Here is a 25,638-nt window from a genome sequence, read left to right on the forward strand (position 1 = left end):
CATGAACCCGTGTCCCCTGCATCGGCAGGCGGACTCTCAACCACTGCGCCACCAGGGAAGCCCTAGCATTGCATTTTAAAAGTGCCAAGCAGCTGTTGGCCATTTTCATATTCTAGTTTAGTATCAGTAATCACCCCTATTTAGTATTATGTGAAAAATAATACTAGAGATCGTATCATAACTCATTCATTCTCTAAAATTGAGCCACCTTTATTTTAAGGTAAGTATGTATGTGTCTGGTAGTGATTTTGAGGGTTAGATGCTTAAAAAAGAACCCCAACTATCTCTTGCTCTCCTTCTCTTACATTCATATTGTTCACATGTGATTGACATTTCCTCTATTCATTGTGAATTTGTGTAACAGGTGACAATGCTTATGACTGCTGTCAGATAGCTCTCTGCTTTAGGTCATACCTGCTTCATTCCTAGGGTTCTTTATTAATCACATGTATTTAATTTGTTGATTTGAAACCTCTTTTATCATAGTTATCAGTATCAACTTTCTAATAATTATGAAGTGAAAGAACCAAGTCTTTTGGTAGCCTGTTCCTTTCATTATACTTAAAGTTCTCATCTGATGTTTTAAAATTTATTTTCTTAGATATCTTTTTCCCTCTCTGGTGATGATTATCAGTTTTTCATGTATTTTTAAAATTTAATATGATTATTACTCCTAGATGTCATTTGTCAGAGTGAACCGTTACGGTCCCCATGGAGGAGGAAGGAAAGCACTGAAAGTAAAGAAGAAGAAAATGTCAGTAAAGCAAGAATGGGATGTAAGTCTAGGTGGGATAATACACGGTATAACATTACATGGAAGGAATAAATGTGATGACATGACCTTAGTCACTCAGGATGGTGCTCTGAATGGGGCTTAGCATGCGATATGGTGGAATGGGTGTTTGGGCATGTTATTGGGTTGGCCAAAACGTTTGTTTCGTTTTAAGTAAAAATAAAAGACATTTTTCATTTTCACCAAGAACTTTATTGAACAACGCATTCATTAACCAAGTGAACTTTTTGGCCAATCCAATATCCTAGGTCTTGGAGGGAAGAGCAGATGCCTTTGGGGAAGTTTTAAAAAATATGCATGTTGAGGCTATAGCTCTACCTCTTTTTATGAACTGAAATCTTGGGGCTTCCCTGGTGGCACAGTGGTTGAGAATCTGCCTGCCAATGCAGGGGACACGGGTTCAAGCCCTGGTCTGGGAAGATCCCACATGCTGTGGATCAGCTAGGCCCGTGAGCCACCACTACTGAGCCTGCGCGTCTGGAGCCTGTGCTCTGCAACGAGAGGCCGCAACAGTGAGAGGCCCACGCACTGCGATGAAGAGTTGCCCCCGCTTGCCGCAACTAGAGAAAGCCCTCACAGAGAAAGGAAGACCCAACACAGCCAAAAATAAATAAATAAATAAATAAATAAATAAAATAAATAAATAAAAAGAAGGGAAGGGATTTCCTTTCCCTTCTCTCCTTTAAAAAAGAAAGAACTGAAATCTTAAGTGGGTGGGGAGTGTGTTTTTAGAAAGTCCCCCACCTCTACTTTGAGAACTCACTGCTTTAAGGCAACTCTAGTTAACCTGAAATCTGAAATTTTTTGGTACATATTTTAGATTTGCCCATAGCAATCTGTGATATCATAATCATATGAGTGGCATTTTTGACTGAAAAAGTGTGTGATCCTTGCTCTCTTATCCCTCAAATTGTTTTTTGCTCATCTCCAGAGATTTGTCAATTTCAGTACAAAGGTTCTCTTAAGATGTAAGACAGGTCTCAGGTATCTGAGACATGATCCCTGGCTCCTACCCTGGGTACCACTTGGTATTATCAAGGGGATTTTTATCTTTTGGAGTTGGGTACTTTGGTTTGGACCATGAGACTTTGGGTACTTTTACTTTCTGTGAAGATTAACTGGTCAGGGACTAGTTTGGATCTTAGGGATTCTTTTGGACTTAGAACCTTCTGGGTTGTGGCCAACCACCTTAGTCAGGTATCCTGGACAAACTGACAGCCTTAGAAAGTGGGGCAGGGGAATTTCTCTATGTTTAGATTGCTTTGTTGCCATGTGATTGGCTATAAAATAGTATAAGGATATGACTCTAAGGTAATGATACTGATTAAAAGGTGAAAACATGCACATGATAACAAGTTGTCCCCTTCAGAGTGGTTACTTTGGGAAGTTCCATATTTATTTTGATATGCTGCTGTTGCTCAAAACATAATTGAAAACCATTATTTGAAATTGCATTCAGAACCTTCCTCATTTACTTTATATTATCTCCAGTGGTGGAAAAAAACGTTGTTTTCTGAAGGTAGATGGAACTTGAAAGTAGTTATAGGTCATTTGGTGTGAATGGTAAATGAGGAAGGAGAGATCAACTGAATAATACTGTTCTGATGAACATATTGAGGCATTTTCTGAAATGGCTTGTAAATTAGATTTAAAGGCAATTTCAGAAGAAAATACAGTTGACCCTTGAACAGCATGTGGGTTAGGGGCACCGACCCTCTGCACAGTCGAAAATCCACGTGTAACTTTACAGTTGGCCCTCTGTATCTGTGGTTTTGCATCCACGGATTCAGCCGTGTGGATTGTGTCGCACTGTAGTATGTATTGAAAAATATCGACACATAAGTGGACCTGTGTTCAAACCCATGTTGTTCAAGAGTCAACTATAGTTTTAAGCAATAGTAGTATAAATGAAATTATATTTTCTCCCATGAAAACTAATTCCAAGCATTATCACTTATATGCCTGAATTTTTATTATTATTAAAAACAATTCTTGGGAATTCCCTCGTGGTCCAGTGGTTAGGACTTGGCACTTTCACTGCTGAGGGCCCGGGTTCAATCCCTGGTCGGGGAACTAAGATCCCATAAGCCATGTGGCATGGCCAGAAAAACCCCCCAAAAAACAAAAAAAAAACAATTCTCATGATCTTACCGTTGTATCTTGTACTTTTCTAGATCAATATGGAAGGAATAACAGTTTTCGTATATAAAAGACTTGAGCTAAATACAAACTATGGCCCAAAGCTTAAGTCTTTGAATACATCAGAAGCTATTTCACTAGGCTCAGTTCTCTGTATTTCTCTTAGAATTAAAACTCTACATTGCTTTTTTCCCTGCCTTACCAAGGGAATTCCCTCGTGGTCCAGTGGTTAGGACTTGGCACTTTCACTGCTGAGGGCCCGAGTTCAATCCCTGGTCGGGGAACTAAGATCCCATAAGCCATGTGGCATGGCCAGAAACCCCCCCCCCCAAAAAAAAAAAAAAACAATTCTCATGATCTTACCGTTGTATCTTGTACTTTTCTAGATCAATATGGAAGGAATAACAGTTTTCGTATATAAAAGACTTGAGCTAAATACAAACTATGGCCCAAAGCTTAAGTCTTTGAATACATCAGAAGCTATTTCACTAGGCTCAGTTCTCTGTATTTCTCTTAGAATTAAAACTCTACATTGCTTTTTTCCCTGCCTTACCAAATCTGTATAACACAATGGCTGAAGTCATTTTGGAAAGGACCACATTGCAGGGCTGCTCCTCAGAGCTGTGCAGGCTGTGCACTGCACAATTCCAAGGGGCACTATTTACATGGCCTGTGATACCAACGGAACCACCTGGAGTTGTGCAATGTGGAAGCCCTGCCATTTGGTTTAGTGCCTTTTTACTTGAGTGACTGTTTTCACATTTTATGAAATTATACAATACCCTCAAAATTTGTCTCTCATTATGATAGGTTCTATGCTTAATGTGTTGGCATGGGCACACATTGAACCTCTCTGTAGTGATCACACTTTATATTTTAGGAATCTTTAGAGTTGCCTTGTTCCATGAAATATAGTTTGAAAACTATAACTTTAGTTAAACTAACTCCTTTTGAATTATGTACTACCTGGTTGTTTTCATTATTTTAATATAATGTATGCTTGCTTGGTGAATTTAGTGCTTAATTTCTGTGAGACACTTAAAAATTGTCAGTTATTTTCTACAAGACACCTAAAAGTAATCCTTGTTAATATTTAAATTGAGAATTTAATTCTCGAGGAAAGACTTTTTGGTCTCAGGATTTTGAATCCGTTTTCAGCCATTAAAATTCAGCATATACTAATATTTTGTAAGAAACCTTTTGCTTTTTAAAGAAAGTTCATCTTTTTTTTTTTTTTGCAGAACACTGTAACTGATCTAACAGTTCATCAGGCAACTCCTGAAGATCTGGTAAGTTTACTATCGAAAGTAAGTCATTTGTTCATCGTCTTATTTGATATTTGATACTTGATACTTCTAACCTACAGAATAGAAACCAGAGGCACTTCTTAGAAGTTGTTCAGTTATTTTTAATCTTGCTTATGTCTATGTAAAATCAAAAAGCATATGTCCTGGGCTTCCTTATTTTACTTAGGCATATCAGTTAGAATGCATTAGAATTTCATTAGATAGGTTTGGTTTACAGTTCAGATCTCTCTAGTCCAGTATTTTCCTGTACACATTTATCATCTTTTCCTATCTGTAGATATCACTAGCATTATTTACCATTACTTCCCTATACAAACATACATTATAATTTTATTTCTTGAACATGCCATGTACATTTCCACATTTGAGCCCCAGTTCATGCTATTTTCTTTACTTGGAATAGTTTCCCTACCTTCTCCTCCTGTACAAATCTTACTTTGCTTCCTTATCCTAGTTCAAGTTTTACTTTAAAAAAAAAAGCTTTTATTATAGGTTTGTTTGTTTTTTTAAACAGCTTTATTAAGATATAAATCACGTAACATAAAATCTACCCTTTTAAAGTGTACAATTCATTGCTTTTTAGTATATTCACAGAGTTATGCAACCATCATCACTTTCTAATTTTATAACATTTTCATCACTCCCCCAAAAGTAACCCTTTACCCATTAACAGTCACTCTCTATGCCCCACCCCTCCAATCCCTGGCAACAACTAATCTGTTTTATGTCTCTATGGATTTGCCTATTCTGGACATTTCATATAAATGCAATATAATATGTATTCTTTTATATCTGGCTTCTTTCTTTTAGCGTAATGTTTTCAAGGTTCATCCATGTTGTAGTATCAGTACTTCATTCCTTATTATTGCCAAATACTATTTTGTTTACGGATATACCATGTTTTATTTATCCATTTATCAGCTGTTGGACATTTGGGTTGTTTCTCCGTTTTGACTGTTATAGATAATGCTGCTATGAATATTCATGTACAAGTTTTTGTGTGAACATAACACTCTTAGTCTCTTGGGCATATACCTGGAAGTAGAATTGTGGAATCATATGATATCTCTATATTTAACTTTCTGAGGAATTGCCAAACTGTTTTCTAAAGTGGCTGCACCATTTACATTCTTACCAGCATGTATGAGGGTTCCAATTTTTCCACATCCCTTGCCAGCATTTGTCATTGTCATCTTTGTGGTTTTAGTTCTCCTAGGGGATATAAAGTGGAATCTCATTGTAGTTTTGATTTGCATTTCCCTAATGACTAATGACATTGAGTATCCTTTCATATATTTATTGGCCATTTGTAGTATCTTCTTTGGAGAAATGTCTCTTCAAGTCACTTAGTTATTTAAAAATTTCCAGAGGAAATATGTGACAACTATGAACTGGGCTTGATGAAGAGAGGGACACAAAAAATAAAATAAAATAAAATTGGATTATTTGTGTTTTTATTGTGGAGTAGTAGGAGTTCTTTATATATTCTTGATATGTTTCTTATCAGATATATGATTTGCAAATATTTTCTTCCATTCTGTTGGTTGTGTTTTAGCTTTCTTGATAGTATCCTTAACATAAAAGTTTTAAATTTTGATGAAGTACAGTTTATCTAATTTTTTTCTTTTGTTACTTGTAGCTTTAGTGTCATATCTTAAGAAACCATTGTCTAACCAAGGTTCACAAATATTTACTTCTGTGTTTTTGTCTAGGAGTTTTAAAGTTTTGGCTCTCATGTTTAGGCCTTTCATCCATTTTGAATTAATTTTTGTGTATGGTGTGAGGTAGGAGTCCAGCTTCATTCTTTTGCACATGGATATCCAATTGTCTAAGCACCATTTATTAAAAAGACTGTTCTTTTCACATTGAATTGTCTTGGCACCCTTGTTGAAAATCAGTTGTCTGTAAAGATAAGGGTTTATTTTGGACTCTCATTTCTATTCCACTGATCTGTATGTCTATCGTTATGCTAGTACCATACTCTCTTGATTATTGTAGTAAGTTTGAAGTCCTACTCTTTGAAGCTGCCTAACAGTTGCTTTCTTCTCTCAACTGTTGTTGTACTTACTACCTACATAAGGCATTGAGTATATGCCATCTAATGCATGTCATTTATCTTTATATGCATATGTCCAATCTCTCTGGGCAGATTATTAATGTTTTTGAGGGATAGAGGCCGTATCTTATACGTCTTTGTGGGCCTAGGAATCTTAATCGTAGTAGGTACTCATTAAATGTTTGTTGAGGATAATAATGATGCCCAACTGACTTAAAATTTTTTTATTATGAAAAATTTCAAACTCAGGTGAAAATGGTGACAAAGTATAAAGAACTCCCATGTACTATTCACCTAGATATAATAGTTATGAAAATTTTGCCATACTTGTTTCATTTACCTTACCCTTTGCTTCTTCACTGGAGCATTTTAAAGCAAACCCAGAGGACATGTCATTTTGTGCCTACATATTCAGTTTGCATTAAAAAAAATAGATATTTTCTTATATAACCACAATGCCATTATCATGCCTGACAAAAGTAACACTAATATTTTGGTATTACCTAATCCCAATCCATATTCAGATTTCCCCGATTGTCTCAAAAATGTCCTCTTCATTTGTTCTTTGTGAATCAGAATCCTTACATAATATTTAGTTGTTAGTCTCTTAATGGACTGATTTCATATTTACATGGTGCAAACTCAGTAGTACATTTTATCAGATGACATACAGGTTTTGTTCATATTCATAGTTCTGAACACTAGAGTGCTTGTAAAGCCAATATCTGCTTTTGTTCCTTAGCCACCTTAGTGAACTCCTCCCTTCTAACTCTTAAGCTGTGGCTCATATCTCTGCTTCTGCTTCTGGATTTCCACTTCCTTGGAGTCCTGCATCTTCATGGACCCACTTCCACATGCAGCCATTGCAGGGCTATAAAAACACTGCATTGTGAGTTCTTGGTGGTGATGTGAATATCATGGAATTGGGTGTGCCTTTGCCAGAGATGACTCAGTGGATTTTGTGCCTTTTATGTCATACTCAGTCTGTGTGTGTGTGTGTGTGTGTGTGTGTGTGTGTGTTTATAATTGTATATGTACACACATACGTAACTGAAAAATTTAACAAAAGAATTCTTAACTTTTATTATGTGCAATGTGTTCTTAATATTTTCTATTCTATATTCTGTTTTATTTTTTAAAAATGTTGGTTTTGATCCACTAATTTATTTTACCACCCATTAAGTGAGTCCCAAGATGCAGTTTGCAAAACATGACTTTATTGGATAGTCTTGTACAAAAGAAGTAGAAATTAATATTCTTTCATTTTGTGTTTTAGCTAGGTCTACTAGTTTTATTTATTTATTTTTTGGCCATGCCACGTGGCTTGTGGGATCTCAGTACCCAACCAGGGATTAAAGCCAGGCTGCAGCAGTGAAAGCCCAGAATCCTACCCACTAGGCCACCAGGGAACTCCCTAGGTCTACTAGTTTTAGATACTTCTTTTTTAAAAAATCATTTTTGAAAATTTAGGAGATGGTGAAAATTTTGTGAATATATATATATAAAATATACATATACTGGACTAGAAAAAATAAAAAAAGATGAACTAGGTTAGATTGTCCTACCATCTGAATAGGCAAGTTCTTTGTTCCTGAAACATTCTTTTATATATTTTTTCTTCCATATAGATCCGTCGTCATGAAATACACAAATCGAAGAATAGAGCATTAGTACACTGGGAGCTCCAAGAAAAAGCTTTGAAGAGAAAATGGAAGAAGCAGAAACCGGAAATTTCTAACCTTGAGAAAAGGAGATTGTCTCTCATGAAGGAGGTAATGCTAAACTGCATCATCTGTAGAGTTAGGAAGAAAAGAAGAGGTAAATAGGTGTCTCTCTTTTCCCGTATATTTGATTCACACTGGACAGACTCTAATCATTATCGTGTCCTTACGCAATCATCTACAGGTAGACTTTGGAAAAAGGAGCAGAGTGACGATTACAGTCTAGTTTCGTGATTTGAATTCCCGCTCTTCAGCTTACTAGCCAGGTGACCTTAAATTATTAACTTCTCAGCCTGAATATCTTTAAACTGCAGTAACAGTATTTGATTGTATTGTTAGGAGATTTCAGTGATAAAATATTACTAAAGTGATTAGGACAGTCCTTGGCACATAATTAGTGTCATATATATATATAAAGCTGCTATAATTATTTTTCTCAGTTCAACAGCGATGCTGTTAGATAACTTTGCAAAAAAAAATGTGTGCTTGTCCAACAAATTAGTAAGGTACTTGTCTTTGGCTTAATCTTTTGTCAGATGTAGGGTGTTTGAATAAGTAATCAGAGTGGTTAGGAATAAATAATATGGAAAATAAGAAGAAACTACAGCAAAACCCTTCTTTTATTTGGGCTGAAATCATTGTAAAAGAAATGCCTGTTTTCTTCTTGTTCAGTGTTGGAGCTTATGGCACTTGGCTGTCTGGGTCACCTTCTGCTGCAGCTTTAAGTCACATTCTGTCTTTTGAGGAATTTGTAAGGCTTCTTAGTGAAATATGAAAGTCATGACTTTATATATCATGAGGAAGAATTATATCTCCCAAATAAATATTTACATGAGCTTGTAAAAAGAACAGTGGATTGAGAGAGAATGGTTCTTTAGAGGTATGTATCTTTTGGTGATCTTAGGCAAGTCACCTACATTTAAATGTTACGTAATAATTCTCCATGAAAGGCCTAAGAACACAGATCTGGCCAGGGAAAAAGGCAGCCCCTTTGAGGTGACTTTGGGCTTTTGTTTCCCTTCCCTAGTGGCCCCTGCTCATGTCCTGAATCCCTTATACCTTGTAGATGTGGTAGAATTAGGGGTTGAAGAAGAGTGGTAAGAGAGGGTGAGTGAAATTTCTCTCCCTTCTTTCTGTAATGTGGCTTCCTCATGCTCTAGCGTAGTTTTTCTCAACTCTTACTGATTCTAATTTCCATTAAAAAATTCCCATTAAAAAAAAAAGTATCTGGACTTAGACATATTTATACTCAGGTATTCTAATTCAGTGGATCTGGGATGCAGCCGCACTTAGGTATTTTTAAGACAGTTGCTATATAATTTTTAATATTTTGCTAGGGTTGAGAACCTCTGCTATTAGTGGGATTTAGGCATTTCCATTTAACAACATATTTTGGAGGTTTTGCTATGTCAGTATTTAGAAATCTACCTTTTCTTTTTTAATGGCCAGTTAGTATATGGATATACCACAATTTATTTATCTAGTGCTTTATTAGTGGACATTTGGGATGTATATCAGAGTATGGTATAAACATCTGGAAAAAAAAAAGACCCCAAAATATACTGGTTTAAACAAAATAGAAATCTATTTCACTTTTATGGAATAGCTCAGAGATACATGGTAGTGGGTAAGAGGATCTCTGGTCCTTTATTACAGGGCTTCCATGTCTGAGTTTGGAGTGGCTGTTCCAGCTTCCTTCAGATATTTCCCAGGCAGCATGAAGTGGGGAAGAGAATGCATGTCACTCCCTTTACATATCACCCAGAAGCTCTGGCTTCTATCCCATTGTCCAGAACTTCATCAAGTGACCACTGTCACCTGCAAGGGTGGTTGGGAAATTAGCTATGTACTTGGCTAACTTGGGAGTTCTGCTGTTAAAGAGAAAACAGAAAGAAAGGATATTTGTGGATAAGTAGCAGTGTCTGCCACCGACAGATTATTTCCTGCCTTGTCACTATAAATAATGTAATGAATAATGTAATGAATATGTTTTTGAGTACATGTATAAATATATTTGTAGGATAAATTCTTAAAAGTGGAACTGCTGAGTCAAAGGATTCGTACATCTATTATTTCAATGTTGCTATATTTGTAATGTCTGTGATAAGGTATGTGAGGGGACCAAAGGAAGAGTCCTCCTTGGGCATATCCACATAGGTTTTATCATTATGTGTTAGAGCTACCAGGACCCGTCCCCCAGAAGCTGGGCTCCTAGATTAACGTAAATTAAGAGAAAAGCTCTTTGACCAGCATAATCTTAGATTTTGTTTGCTGTATGATTCACTCATGCCATGGGAATCAAGCAAATAAGGGTCCAAATCCAAATTAGAGAGAGGGTGGCTTTGATAAAGATTTTTTAAATTTTAAAAGTATATTAACTAACCTAGTCTCTTTGTACTTTCCCAATTCTGTCTGGTTTTTATTACCAAAGAGCAAAACTGCTAGCATGAGAAGTTTCTAATAATGTTTTTGAAGGAACCTTGACTGATCTTTTGAAAATCCAAGATGTATTCTGTTGTACTCTTCATAAGTTTGGTTTTGTGCTCTGCAAACCCATCTGGGGAAGTAATATATACAGATGGGCCTGCAGAGATTGGTTTACCTATCATGAGGATGAGTTTTATCATAAAGGAGTGATAAAGAAATCCAGAAAGAGCGAGAGAAAGCCAATGCTCTGACCTCTGGCCACTCAAGCCATCTGCCCCAAAGAGCCTGGGCAGGGACTAGCAGGGAGAGGGCTGCAGGGCAGTGGGTTTTCTGGAGACCTCATTATAATTAGTATCAGGTCTTGATAGGATAAAATTATTCCTCCACAGTCTGCTGCTTTCAATTTATATCTCTTCATTTTGATAGGAAGTCAATACCTTTTTTAAAAATAGTAAACAAAACTGCTAGGAAATATATTTTATATAATTTTTCTAATATAAGTGGTAGATTATAACGCTCCATTTACTTTCTTTCGTAAACTCTAATTGCATGTGCTACAAGATGGCTAACCAGGGATGAAAATTTAAGTTGTAACAACATTCTCAGATATCTCTAGAATTGTATACAGATTTAGTATACACTTTTGTATCTCTTGACAGGGCCTAAGATGCCAGTCTTCTGGCTCCAAATGTGCTCTTTGTCCTGTGCCATTCCAAAACTTACTCTTTGTGCAGAGAACAGATTCAGGACTTTATTCTCACTAACAGAGCCAGCCAACCTGCTTGGCTTTAGCAGGGGAAGAAGGGGGGAAAAGTCAGAATGTGACTCTTGTTCTTTTCCTTCATGTCCTAAAACAGTAACTGAGGTCACATTGTATGCTTGTTTCCATGGTCTAGAGAAATTCTGGTAAGAGCATTTGTTACCAGATGTTTTGATTTGAGTCAGTGTTGGAAACTGGAAAATTTCCAATTTTGAGACTCCTTTCAGCCTAAGAATGCGATCTGGTGGTGGTGGGTGTTGACTTGCTTTCACTCTAGCCTGTGCATCCTTGCTTGTAACTGGGAAAGTTCCTAATTTGAAAGTGTATAATCAGAGGCACCGCCGTATTGGTATTTTTTTTTTCTTTTTTAAATTTTTTGCGGTACGCGGGCCTCTCACTGTTGTGGCCTCTCTCGTTGCGGAGCACAGGCTCCGGATGCGCAGGCTCAGCGGCCGTGGCTCACGGGCCTAGCCACTCTGCGGCATGTGGGATCTTCCCGGACCATCTAATGCATGTCATTTATCTTTATATGCATATGTCCAATCTCTCTGGGCAGATTATTAATGTTTTTGAGGGATAGAGGCCGTATCTTATACGTCTTTGTGGGCCTAGGAATCTTAATCGTAGTAGGTACTCATTAAATGTTTGTTGAGGATAATAATGATGCCCAACTGACTTAAAATTTTTTTATTATGAAAAATTTCAAACTCAGGTGAAAATGGTGACAAAGTATAAAGAACTCCCATGTACTATTCACCTAGATATAATAGTTATGAAAATTTTGCCATACTTGTTTCATTTATCTTACCCTTTGCTTCTTCACTGGAGCATTTTAAAGCAAACCCAGAGGACATGTCATTTTGTGCCTACATATTCAGTTTGCATTAAAAAAAATAGATATTTTCTTATATAACCACAATGCCATTATCATGCCTGACAAAAGTAACACTAATATTTTGGTATTACCTAATCCCAATCCATATTCAGATTTCCCCGATTGTCTCAAAAATGTCCTCTTCATTTGTTCTTTGTGAATCAGAATCCTTACATAATATTTAGTTGTTAGTCTCTTAATGGACTGATTTCATATTTACATGGTGCAAACTCAGTAGTACATTTTATCAGATGACATACAGGTTTTGTTCATATTCATAGTTCTGAACACTAGAGTGCTTGTAAAGCCAATATCTGCTTTTGTTCCTTAGCCACCTTAGTGAACTCCTCCCTTCTAACTCTTAAGCTGTGGCTCATATCTCTGCTTCTGCTTCTGGATTTCCACTTCCTTGGAGTCCTGCATCTTCATGGACCCACTTCCACATGCAGCCATTGCAGGGCTATAAAAACACTGCATTGTGAGTTCTTGGTGGTGATGTGAATATCATGGAATTGGGTGTGCCTTTGCCAGAGATGACTCAGTGGATTTTGTGCCTTTTATGTCATACTCAGTCTGTGTGTGTGTGTGTGTGTGTGTGTGTGTGTTTATAATTGTATATGTACACACATACGTAACTGAAAAATTTAACAAAAGAATTCTTAACTTTTATTATGTGCAATGTGTTCTTAATATTTTCTATTCTATATTCTGTTTTATTTTTTAAAAATGTTGGTTTTGATCCACTAATTTATTTTACCACCCAAGATGCAGTTTGCAAAACATGACTTTATTGGATAGTCTTGTACAAAAGAAGTAGAAATTAATATTCTTTCATTTTGTGTTTTAGCTAGGTCTACTAGTTTTATTTATTTATTTTTTGGCCATGCCACGTGGCTTGTGGGATCTCAGTACCCAACCAGGGATTAAAGCCAGGCTGCAGCAGTGAAAGCCCAGAATCCTACCCACTAGGCCACCAGGGAACTCCCTAGGTCTACTAGTTTTAGATACTTCTTTTTTAAAAAATCATTTTTGAAAATTTAGGAGATGGTGAAAATTTTGTGAATATATATATATAAAATATACATATACTGGACTAGAAAAAAAAAAGATGAACTAGGTTAGATTGTCCTACCATCTGAATAGGCAAGTTCTTTGTTCCTGAAACATTCTTTTATATATTTTTTCTTCCATATAGATCCGTCGTCATGAAATACACAAATCGAAGAATAGAGCATTAGTACACTGGGAGCTCCAAGAAAAAGCTTTGAAGAGAAAATGGAAGAAGCAGAAACCGGAAATTTCTAACCTTGAGAAAAGGAGATTGTCTCTCATGAAGGAGGTAATGCTAAACTGCATCATCTGTAGAGTTAGGAAGAAAAGAAGAGGTAAATAGGTGTCTCTCTTTTCCCGTATATTTGATTCACACTGGACAGACTCTAATCATTATCGTGTCCTTACGCAATCATCTACAGGTAGACTTTGGAAAAAGGAGCAGAGTGACGATTACAGTCTAGTTTCGTGATTTGAATTCCCACTCTTCAGCTTACTAGCCAGGTGACCTTAAATTATTAACTTCTCAGCCTGAATATCTTTAAACTGCAGTAACAGTATTTGATTGTATTGTTAGGAGATTTCAGTGATAAAATATTACTAAAGTGATTAGGACAGTCCTTGGCACATAATTAGTGTCATATATATATATAAAGCTGCTATAATTATTTTTCTCAGTTCAACAGCGATGCTGTTAGATAACTTTGCAAAAAAAAATGTGTGCTTGTCCAACAAATTAGTAAGGTACTTGTCTTTGGCTTAATCTTTTGTCAGATGTAGGGTGTTTGAATAAGTAATCAGAGTGGTTAGGAATAAATAATATGGAAAATAAGAAGAAACTACAGCAAAACCCTTCTTTTATTTGGGCTGAAATCATTGTAAAAGAAATGCCTGTTTTCTTCTTGTTCAGTGTTGGAGCTTATGGCACTTGGCTGTCTGGGTCACCTTCTGCTGCAGCTTTAAGTCACATTCTGTCTTTTGAGGAATTTGTAAGGCTTCTTAGTGAAATATGAAAGTCATGACTTTATATATCATGAGGAAGAATTATATCTCCCAAATAAATATTTACATGAGCTTTAAAAAGAACAGTGGATTGAGAGAGAATGGTTCTTTAGAGGTATGTATCTTTTGGTGATCTTAGGCAAGTCACCTACATTTAAATGTTACGTAATAATTCTCCATGAAAGGCCTAAGAACACAGATCTGGCCAGGGAAAAAGGCAGCCCCTTTGAGGTGACTTTGGGCTTTTGTTTCCCTTCCCTAGTGGCCCCTGCTCATGTCCTGAATCCCTTATACCTTGTAGATGTGGTAGAATTAGGGGTTGAAGAAGAGTGGTAAGAGAGGGTGAGTGAAATTTCTCTCCCTTCTTTCTGTAATGTGGCTTCCTCATGCTCTAGCATAGTTTTTCTCAACTCTTACTGATTCTAATTTCCATTAAAAAATTCCCATTAAAAAAAAAAGTATCTGGACTTAGACATATTTATACTCAGGTATTCTAATTCAGTGGATCTGGGATGCAGCCGCACTTAGGTATTTTTAAGACAGTTGCTATATAATTTTTAATATTTTGCTAGGGTTGAGAACCTCTGCTATTAGTGGGATTTAGGCATTTCCATTTAACAACATATTTTGGAGGTTTTGCTATGTCAGTATTTAGAAATCTACCTTTTCTTTTTTAATGGCCAGGTAGTATATGGATATACCACAATTTATTTAGTGCTTTATTAGTGGACATTTGGGATGTATATCAGAGTATGGTATAAACATCTGGAAAAAAAAAAGACCCCAAAATATACTGGTTTAAACAAAATAGAAATCTATTTCACTTTTATGGAATAGCTCAGAGATACATGGTAGTGGGTAAGAGGATCTCTGGTCCTTTATTACAGGGCTTCCATGTCTGAGTTTGGAGTGGCTGTTCCAGCTTCCTTCAGATATTTCCCAGGCAGCATGAAGTGGGGAAGAGAATGCATGTCACTCCCTTTACATATCACCCAGAAGCTCTGGCTTCTATCCCATTGTCCAGAACTTCATCAAGTGACCACTGTCACCTGCAAGGGTGGTTGGGAAATTAGCTATGTACTTGGCTAACTTGGGAGTTCTGCTGTTAAAGAGAAAACAGAAAGAAAGGATATTTGTGGATAAGTAGCAGTGTCTGCCACCGACAGATTATTTCCTGCCTTGTCACTATAAATAATGTAATGAATAATGTAATGAATATGTTTTTGAGTACATGTATAAATATATTTGTAGGATAAATTCTTAAAAGTGGAACTGCTGAGTCAAAGGATTCGTACATCTATTATTTCAATGTTGCTATATTTGTAATGTCTGTGATAAGGTATGTGAATGAATATGTTTTTGAGTACATGTATAAATATATTTGTAGGTTAAATTCTTAAAAGTGGAACTGCTGAGTCAAAGGATTCGTACATCTATTATTTCAATGTTGCTATATTTGTAATGTCTGTGATAAGGTATGTGAGGGGACCAAAGGAAGAGTCCTCCTTGGGCATATCCACATAGGTTTTATCATTATGTGTTAGAGCTACCAGGACCCGTCCCCCAGAAGCTGGGCTCCTAGATTAACGTAAATTAAGAGAAAAGCTCTTTGACCAGCATAATCTTAGATTTTGTTTGCTGTATGATTCACTCATGCCATGGGAATCAAGCAAATAAGGGTCCAAATCCAAATTAGAGAGAGGGTGGCTTTGATAAAGATTTTTTAAATTTTAAAAGTATATTAACTAACCTAGTCTCTTTGTACTTTCCCAATTCTGTCTGGTTTTTATTACCAAAGAGCAAAACTGCTAGCATGAGAAGTTTCTAATAATGTTTTTGAAGGAACCTTGACTGATCTTTTGAAAATCCAAGATGTATTCTGTTGTACTCTTCATAAGTTTGGTTTTGTGCTCTGCAAACCCATCTGGGGAAGTAATATATACAGATGGGCCTGCAGAGATTGGTTTACCTATCATGAGGATGAGTTTTATCATAAAGGAGTGATAAAGAAATCCAGAAAGAGCGAGAGAAAGCCAATGCTCTGACCTCTGGCCACTCAAGCCATCTGCCCCAAAGAGCCTGGGCAGGGACTAGCAGGGAGAGGGCTGCAGGGCAGTGGGTTTTCTGGAGACCTCATTATAATTAGTATCAGGTCTTGATAGGATAAAATTATTCCTCCACAGTCTGCTGCTTTCAATTTATATCTCTTCATTTTGATAGGAAGTCAATACCTTTTTTAAAAATAGTAAACAAAACTGCTAGGAAATATATTTTATATAATTTTTCTAATATAAGTGGTAGATTATAACGCTCCATTTACTTTCTTTCGTAAACTCTAATTGCATGTGCTACAAGATGGCTAACCAGGGATGAAAATTTAAGTTGTAACAACATTCTCAGATATCTCTAGAATTGTATACAGATTTAGTATACACTTTTGTATCTCTTGACAGGGCCTAAGATGCCAGTCTTCTGGCTCCAAATGTGCTCTTTGTCCTGTGCCATTCCAAAACTTACTCTTTGTGCAGAGAACAGATTCAGGACTTTATTCTCACTAACAGAGCCAGCCAACCTGCTTGGCTTTAGCAGGGGAAGAAGGGGGGAAAAGTCAGAATGTGACTCTTGTTCTTTTCCTTCATGTCCTAAAACAGTAACTGAGGTCACATTGTATGCTTGTTTCCATGGTCTAGAGAAATTCTGGTAAGAGCATTTGTTACCAGATGTTTTGATTTGAGTCAGTGTTGGAAACTTGAAAATTTCCAATTTTGAGACTCCTTTCAGCCTAAGAATGCGATCTGGTGGTGGTGGGTGTTGACTTGCTTTCACTCTAGCCTGTGCATCCTTGCTTGTAACTGGGAAAGTTCCTAATTTGAAAGTGTATAATCAGAGGCACCGCCGTATTGGTATTTTTTTTTTTCTTTTTTAAATTTTTTGCGGTACGCGGGCCTCTCACTGTTGTGGCCTCTCTCGTTGCGGAGCACAGGCTCCGGATGCGCAGGCTCAGCGGCCGTGGCTCACGGGCCTAGCCACTCTGCGGCATGTGGGATCTTCCCGGACCGGGGCACGAACCCCTAGCCACTCTGCGGCATGTGGGATCTTCCCGGACCGGGGCACAAACCCGTGTCCCCTGCATCGGCAGGCGGACTCTCAACCACTGCGCCACCAGGGGAGCCCGGTATTTTTTGAGTTCTCATTTCTCCAGGATAAAAATTGAGCTTGTTTATAAATGCAGAAGCATCACTTTTTTGTTTAATGCCCCAAAAATCGTATCTCACGTCGTGTTTTTTAAGTTATGGGTCATGACCCATTAGTGGATTATGAAATCACTTTAGTGGTTGAAACACCAAAGAGTCACACATCTGAGTTTATGGCTCAAAGATTCATGTTTAATCAGTGTTTTTCAAACTGTGGATCACAACTTTTTAATGGATTGTAAAATCAAGTTAGTGGGTTGTGACCATCATTTGAAAATATAGAATAGAAACTAAAAAGAAAATATCAGAGTGGTTATCAAAGAGTAAGTTTAATCAAAGCTTTTATTTTGGTGTTTGTCTACATTTGTGTGTGGACTGGGTCATAATTTAATAATGTATTTCTTTGGATCAAAGCCAAGCGTTTGAAATCCACTAATTATTATAATAGCTCCATCTACTGGTACTTAATGATATTGCCGCTGAAGGATTTGAGATGATTTTTAAGCTCCTGCCTTTGTATGGACTTTTCCTTTGTGATTTATTAAGTATATATATTTTTTCTGAATAATAATATTTACCGCTAACCTGTGTCTAGATTCTTTCTGATCAATACCAGATGCAGGACGTATTGGAAAAATCTGATCATTTGATGGCTACAGCAAAAGATCTGTTTGCTGATTTTCCTCGTAGGCGCACAGGTAAAGTAGTCACATCAAACAAAAGTTTCTTTATCTTATTCATCATAACCCACACCTGGCTATTTGAAATAATTTAAAATCTTTTCTCAGGCATCATATTATTTCTGTCACATATGTTCTAGGGTGGATAGCATACAAGAGTTGTTAGACATAGGTTTATTACAATTTATTTGCTTTTCACTAAGAATATTAACTATTACAAATTACTTAAGTTGAGGAAAGGTAAATTGTTATTATTTACTAAAATATTTTGTGAAATGTATAAGATTTCATAATTTAAGGTATGATTTCATTTTCAGCTTATTAATATTAAATTACCATATAATTAAAGTATCTGCTTTGTATGTAATTTGAATGAAGCTTAATTTGAAAACTAAAGCAACTTCAGTGTCTTTCTAAAAGGAACTTTGCCTCTTGTGAGATGCACAACATTATTCACTTTAATGTGTATATAATCTGTTGTTTATCTTAATCCCTAAAAACAGATCATTAGTTTTTAGTTTAAGGTTTGAATCCTGGCTTGGCCACTCACTAGTGTGACTCTGTGCCTGTTGCTTCACGTCTCTGAGTTTCAGTTTACCCACATGTAAGATGATACTAATAACCTCTTAGGATTTTGTGAGGGTGAAACAATTTTATATATGTAAAAGCATTTAGAACAATGCCTGGCATATAGTAAGCACTGTTTAAGTGCAAGTTGCTATTATTATTATTTAAGATTTTCATATGATAATTCAGACCTATGGCAGTGTATAGTATGTGTGAAGTCAATTTAATTAAATGAAACAAAATCATCATGACTTATTTTCCTTCTGCAGGGTTTCCGAATGTAACAATGGCTCCTGATTCCTCTCAGGGTCCCATTGTGGTAAATCAAGACCCTGTCACCCAGGCCATCCTTAGTGAATCTGTTATTGAGCCTCAGGTATTGTGCTTTGCTCACAGCCATAATGCTCATGCTGAAATTCAGTTTAAGTTGATGTAGATAGGCATAGTGGTAAACATTTCAAAAGCTTTATTATGTAAATACCAAGTTGTAGTTGCTAGAATTGTTCTTACTCAAGCATAGTGCACTTTCTGTGAGTAATGCTTGTACTAAACAAGATAGGAGTAGATAATAATAGCTAACATTTATTGAGTGCTTACCTAGGAGGTTACTATTATTATCCCCATTTAGCAGATGGAAAAACTGAGGCTCAGAAAAATTAAGTAAGTTGTCCAAGATCACATAGCTAGTTAGCATGAGAGATGGCATTCAAATCTAGGCTGTCTGGCTCCATAAGACTGTGTCACCCAGAGATGTAGAGAACAAACGTATGGACACCAAGGGGGGAAGTTGAGTGGTGGTGGTGGTGGGATGAATTGGGAGTTTGGGATTGACATATATACACTAATATGTATAAAATAGATAACTAATAAGAACCTGCTGTATAAAAAATAAATAAAATTAAATTTAAAAAAAAAAGACTGTGTCACCATCTACAAATATGGAAACAGCAAGAGAGTCTTTCCATGTCCCACTTTGGAGTCAGGTGAATCTATGTTCATATTCTGTTACTAGCTGTTTGATGTTGAGTTGATTTCTCAAGGTATCTGAGTTGGCTCAGAGAGTTTTTTGTTAAATGGGAATAGAATATACTTGCTATGGTTGTTGTGAGGATCAGCTCAGATAGGTTATGTAAAGTGTTGAGCATAATACCAGATATTAGTTCTTCATTAAATCTTTGTCCCTTCTTTTTGTAAAATAAATTTATTTATATTATTTATTTATTTTTGGCTGACTAATATGTATAAAATAGATAACTAATAAGAACCTGCTGTATAAAAAATAAATAAACAAAATTAAATTTAAAAAAAAAAAGACTGTCACCATCTACAAATATGGAAACAGCAAGAGAGTCTTTCCATGTCCCACTTTGGAGTCAGGTGACTCTATGGTCATATTCTGTTACTAGCTGTTTGATGTTGAGTTGATTTCTCAAGGTATCTGAGTTGGCTCAGAGAGTTTTTTGTTAAATGGGAATAGAATATACTTGCTATGGTTGTTGTGAGGATCAGCTCAGATAGGTTATGTAAAGTGTTGAGCATAATACCAGATATTAGTTCTTCATTAAATCTTTGTCCCTTCTTTTGGGAGATTGGGATTGACATATATACACTAATATGTATAAAATAGATAACTAATAAGAACCTGCTGTATAAAAAATAAATAAAATTAAATTTAAAAAAAAAAGACTGTGTCACCATCTACAAATATGGAAACAGCAAGAGAGTCTTTCCATGTCCCACTTTGGAGTCAGGTGAATCTATGTTCATATTCTGTTACTAGCTGTTTGATGTTGAGTTGATTTCTCAAGGTATCTGAGTTGGCTCAGAGAGTTTTTTGTTAAATGGGAATAGAATATACTTGCTATGGTTGTTGTGAGGATCAGCTCAGATAGGTTATGTAAAGTGTTGAGCATAATACCAGATATTAGTTCTTCATTAAATCTTTGTCCCTTCTTTTTTTAAAAATAAATTTATTTATATTATTTATTTATTTTTGGCTGCTTTGGGTCTTTGTTGCTGCATGTGGGCTTTCTCTAGTTGCAGCGAGTGGGGGCTACTCTTCGTTGGGAGCTTCTCATTGCCGTGGCTTCTCTTGTTGTGGAGCACAGGCCCCAGAGCACGCGGGCTTCAGTAGTTGTGGCACCGGTGCTCTAGAACGCAGGCTCAGTAGGTGTGGCGCACGGGCTTAGTTGCTCTGCGGCATGTGGGATCTTCCTGGACCAGGGATCGAACCCCTGTCCCCTGCATTGGCAGGTGGATTCTTAACCACTGCGCCACCAGAGAAGCCCAAAAAGAATATTTTAGACTATATCTGAAAGTCAGTGAATTAGTCACTATGGAACAGACTTGACTATTTCTTTAAAAATACCTTTGTCCCTTCTAATGTATTAGTATGTTTAAAAAGCAGCTAACCAAGAAACTTTGAATTTATTGACTAGTTACATGGGAAAAGTATAGTAGTAAAACATTTATTAGCTGTATCTTAATCTAATTGGAACTCTTAATTAATCAAAATGTTTAGAATTTTGAGATAGGAAACATTTTTTTAAAGCCCATGAAGAATTTAATACTAAAATAAATCAACTTTTTAAGAATGACTAGATCTCAGTACCTGTTTAATGCAATTTCCTAAGTTTTTTGTATCTTTTATGAAAAAAAGGAGAATCATCAATTAGATGGATGATCCTAGGGAATTACAAGGTCCAGAATCATATAAATATACCGTTTTCTACTTATAAAGGCAATTAAGTAGAATGTTACACATATTTTTAATAGCCAAAGTCCATTAGCCATATCCCTAGCCAAAAGCCATGTATGTTTTGGCACTTATTAAAAAGTTAGCTTTCAAATGATCATGGTCTATGAGGAAGGTTGGGAAGTGGCAAGAGGCAAGGTAAGAGAGACAAGAAGGAGCTGGGTCACGAAGGGCTAAGGAACCAGAAAGCAAGAGTAGAGCCACTAAAGGATTTTAAGAAGAGCACAGTCATGGTGAAATTGACAGTAACGTGGAAGATGGATTGGGGAGGGAGGGACAAGACTGGTGAGAGGATCTGGTTAGAAGACTCACATTGGAATCTTAGCGAGAAGTGGTGAGGACTGACCCAAAGCAGTGGCAGTAGGGAAGGAGGTAGAGGGGAAAAGGGATAGATTTGAGAGATTAAGAAGGGATAGAATTGACAGGATTGGGTGATTGATTGGATGTGATGGATGAGGAAGAAGGATAATTTCCAGTTTGCTGGCTTGAGAACCTGAGTAGATAGTGATGCTGTTTATGGTCTTGGTAACATGACAGGAACAAGGTTTCTGGAAGAATGATAGTAGAGGCTTAGGAAAATGATGAATTTTAGACTTGTTGAGTATATGTGTGTAGGATTTATCCTAGGGATATCTTTTAGGCAGTTGGATATAAATGTTGAGGGCTCAAGAGTGATCTGAGTGAAGCTAGAAATTTGGAAATTAACAGCATTTGGCTCATAATTGCACCTTGGAATTAGATATAATCATACAGAAAATGAGTCAGATGAGAGGAGAAAAGGTCCAAAGGCAGAACCCTGAGTGACATCAGAACAAGGGAAGGGTAGGAAAAGAACCAATAAGGAGATTGGGAAGGAATGGCCAAAAGAAGAAAAACCAAGAAAATATGGTATCATGGAAGTGGAAAAGAAAAGTTTATCTTCCTCAAAAGAAGATTTTGAGGGAAAGAAATGAGTGGTCATTGATGTCTAATGAGTCAGAAGTAAGGGAAGGCAAAGACAGAAATATGCATTTGATTTGGGAACAGGTGTGTTGATGTTGACCATGTAGAGAACAGCTTAAATGGGGTGGCAGGGCAGAAGCAAAGTTGCAGGGCATATATGGTGAACGAGAGGTGGTGGGCAGCTCTTTCAAGAAGTTTGTTGCACAGAAAGAGTAGATGGTAGCTCGAGGTGAGTATAGGGTATGGATAAGATGGCAGAGACTTAGGTTTAAATGTGGATGAGCTGAAGCCAGTAAGGAGAAGTTGAAGATGCAGGAGAGAGAAGGGGCAATTGATGGATTAGAAGGAGGTAAGAGGGTTTGGGTTCTAGACCACATGTGGAGGGAGTAGCCTTAGAAGGAGGGATCTCTCTTCTGTTATGACAAAAAGAAAGGATGAGTGTGTATATAACCACCCTGTGTTATTATTTTATTTTTGTGTTGATAAAGGCTCTTAATGAAGTAGTTGATGACCAACGAGAAGGAACTGTTAACAGCCAGTCAGAAGAAAGTGAGAATGAGTTGGATAACTCTCTAAGCTCTCAGTCAAACACAAATGCAGACACGTAAGTATAGATGGCATAAGTATCTAAGATGCTTCCCTTTTTTCCAAGGCCATTTCTTCCCCCACCCCTACTTTATTGAGATATAATTGACATATAATGTTGTATAAGTTTATAAGGCATACAACATGTTGATTTGATATACTTATATACTACAAAATGGTTACCATCATAGCATTAAGTGATGGATGGTTAATACCTCTGTCACATCATATAATTACCATTTCTTTTTTGTGGTGAAAACATTTAAGATCTTCTCACTTAGCAACTTGCAAGTATAAAATAAAATATTATTAGCTATAATCGCAAGAAGTTATTCATCTTATAACTGGAAATTTGTACCCTTTTACCATCTTCCCATTTGCTCCACCCACCTCCCAGCTTTTTTATTATATATATATTTTTTTAGTTTTTTAATTTTTTAAAAATTGTTTTATTTATTTATTTTTTTGTCTGCATTGGGTCTTCGTTGCTGCATGGGCTTTTTCTAGTTGCGGTGAGCGGGGGCTACTGTTTGTTGCAGTGCACAGGCTTCTCATTGTGGTGGCTTCTCTTGTTGCAGAGTGCGGGCTCTAGGCTTGTGGGCTTCAGTAGTTGCAGCACACGGGCTCAGTAGTTGTGGTGTGTGGGCTCAGTAGTTGTGGCTCACAGGCTCTAGAGTGCAGGCTCAGTAGTTGTGGTGCATATATATATTTTTTTTAGTTTTTTAATTTTTAAAAAATTGTTTTATTTATTTATTTTTTTGTCTGCATTGGGTCTTTGTTGCTGCATGGGCTTTTTCTAGTTGCGGTGAGTGGGGGCTACTGTTTGTTGCAGTGCACAGGCTTCTCATTGTGGTGGCTTCTCTTGTTGCAGAGTGCGGGCTCTAGGCTTGTGGGCTTCAGTAGTTGCAGCACACGGGCTCAGTAGTTGTGGTGTGTGGGCTCAGTAGTTGTGGCTCACAGGCTCTAGAGTGCAGACTCAGTAGTTGTGGTGCATGGGCTTAATTGCTCTGCGGCGTGTGGGATCTTCCTGGACCAGGGCTCAAACCTGTGTCCCCTGCATTGGCAGGCAGATTCTTAACCACTGCACTACCAGGGAAGTCCCCTCAGCTTTTTTAGATTCCACATATAAGTGATATCATACACTATTTGTCTTTCTTTGTCTCACTTGTATTTCTCAATGTAATACCTTCCAGGTTTATCCATGTTGTCACAAATGGCATGATTTCCTTGTTTCTCATGGCTAAATAATATCCCACTGTATATGTATACAGTGGAATATAATATGTATCTATGTATCTCAATCACATCTTCTTCATCCATTCATGTGTTGACATATACTTAGGTTGTTTCCATATCTTGGTTATTATGAATAGTGCTGCAGTTAACATGGGAGTGCAGATATCTCTCTGAGATCCTGTTTTCATTTCCTTTTGATATATACCCTGAAGTGGGAATCCTGGATCATATGGTAGTTATATTTTTAATTTTTTGAGAAACTTCCACACTGTTTTCCATAATGGCTGTACCAATTAACAATGCCACCAACAGTGCACAAAGGTTCCCTTTTCTCCACATCCTCATTAACACTTGTTATCTCTTGACTTTTTGATGATAGCCATTCTTATAGGTGTGAGGAGATATCTTATTTATTGTGGGTTTGTTTTTTTAATCATTTTTGTGTGTTTGTTTTATGTTTGCTTTTTTTTAGTTTGCTTTCTGTTTTTGTTTTTGTTACTTTTGTTTATTTTTTAGGGGTTCTTTGGTTCTCTTGTTTTTTGTTTTTTCTTGTTTTTTTTGTTTTTTTACTTTTGTTTTATTTTTTGTTTGGTTTTGCTTTTATTGTGGTTTTGATTTTCATTTCCCTTATGATTAGTGATGTCAAGCACCTTTTCATATATGTACTTGTTGGCTATTTGTATGTCATCTTTGGAAAAATGTCTGTTCAGTTTCTCTGCCCATTTTTTTTATTGGATTGTTTGGGTTTTTTGCTATTAAGTTGTATGAGTTCTTTATGTATTTTGGATATTAACCCCTAATTAAATATATGATTTGCAAATATTTTCTCCCATTCCATAGATTGCCTCTTCATTCCGTAGATTGTTTCTTTTGCTGTGCAGAAGCTTTTTGGTTTCATGTAGTTCCAGTTATTTTTTTTTTGCTTGTGCTTTTGGTGTCAGATCCAAAAAATTGTTGCCAAGATCAATGTCAATGAGCTTCCCCTATGTTTTCTTCTAAGATTTTTACCATTTCAGGTCTAATGTTTAAGTCTTTAATCCATTTTGAGTTAATTTTTGTGAGTGGTGTAAGGTAGGGGTCCAATTTCATTCTTTTGCACATCTTTATCCAGTTTTTGCAATGCTATATATGTGTGTGTATATATATATATACACACACATATATATACACACAAGTATTTAAGTTGTTTCCAATATTTTTCAATTAAAAAATGCTGCAGTGAATAACTTATGCATATGTATTTTTGTATGGTTGAAGGTGTGTATTTAGAGTAAATTACTAGAAGTGGGATTTTGGGATTAAAAGGTAAATGCTATGTAATTTTGTTTTAAAATTACTGAATTCTGTTTTATGAGGGTTGTAGTATTTTGCACTCCTACTGGCAACTTACAAAAGTGTCTGCACCAGAGTATGTTGTCAGACTTCTCTGCTGATTTCATAGGTGAGAAATGTTATCTCAGTGTAGTTTTACTTTGCCTTTCTAAGTGAAATTGATAGTTTTGTCATATATTTAAGGGACATTACAGTGAATTGTCTATTCATGTCTTTTG

The 25,638-nt window shown here is 36.5% G+C and overlaps 1 protein-coding gene across 5 annotated transcripts in view; it reads left to right on the plus strand.

Annotated features, from left to right (window-relative positions):
- The window catches only part of SPICE1 (spindle and centriole associated protein 1), an 81,234-nt gene that overhangs the window by 6,432 nt on the left and 49,164 nt on the right, over positions 1 to 25,638 (plus strand). Inside the window, exons 2-7 of one of the 5 annotated variants that reach the window (XM_007107952.3) lie at positions 678 to 776; positions 4,174 to 4,221; positions 7,924 to 8,067; positions 17,919 to 18,021; positions 18,840 to 18,946; positions 22,756 to 22,871. In XM_007107952.3, the coding sequence (XP_007108014.2) occupies positions 678 to 776; positions 4,174 to 4,221; positions 7,924 to 8,067; positions 17,919 to 18,021; positions 18,840 to 18,946; positions 22,756 to 22,871 (617 nt within the window). Of the gene's footprint in view, positions 1 to 677; positions 777 to 4,173; positions 4,222 to 7,923; positions 8,068 to 13,277; positions 13,417 to 13,549; positions 13,632 to 17,918; positions 18,022 to 18,839; positions 18,947 to 22,755; positions 22,872 to 25,638 lie in introns of those variants that run through there. The other 4 variants (XM_007107957.4, XM_024120176.2, XM_024120174.3 and 1 more) reach the window with 4 other exon arrangements.

The sequence above is a fragment of the Physeter macrocephalus genome, chromosome 1, assembly GCF_002837175.3.
Source record: "Physeter macrocephalus isolate SW-GA chromosome 1, ASM283717v5, whole genome shotgun sequence".
Classification (NCBI taxonomy): Eukaryota; Metazoa; Chordata; class Mammalia; order Artiodactyla; family Physeteridae; genus Physeter; species Physeter macrocephalus.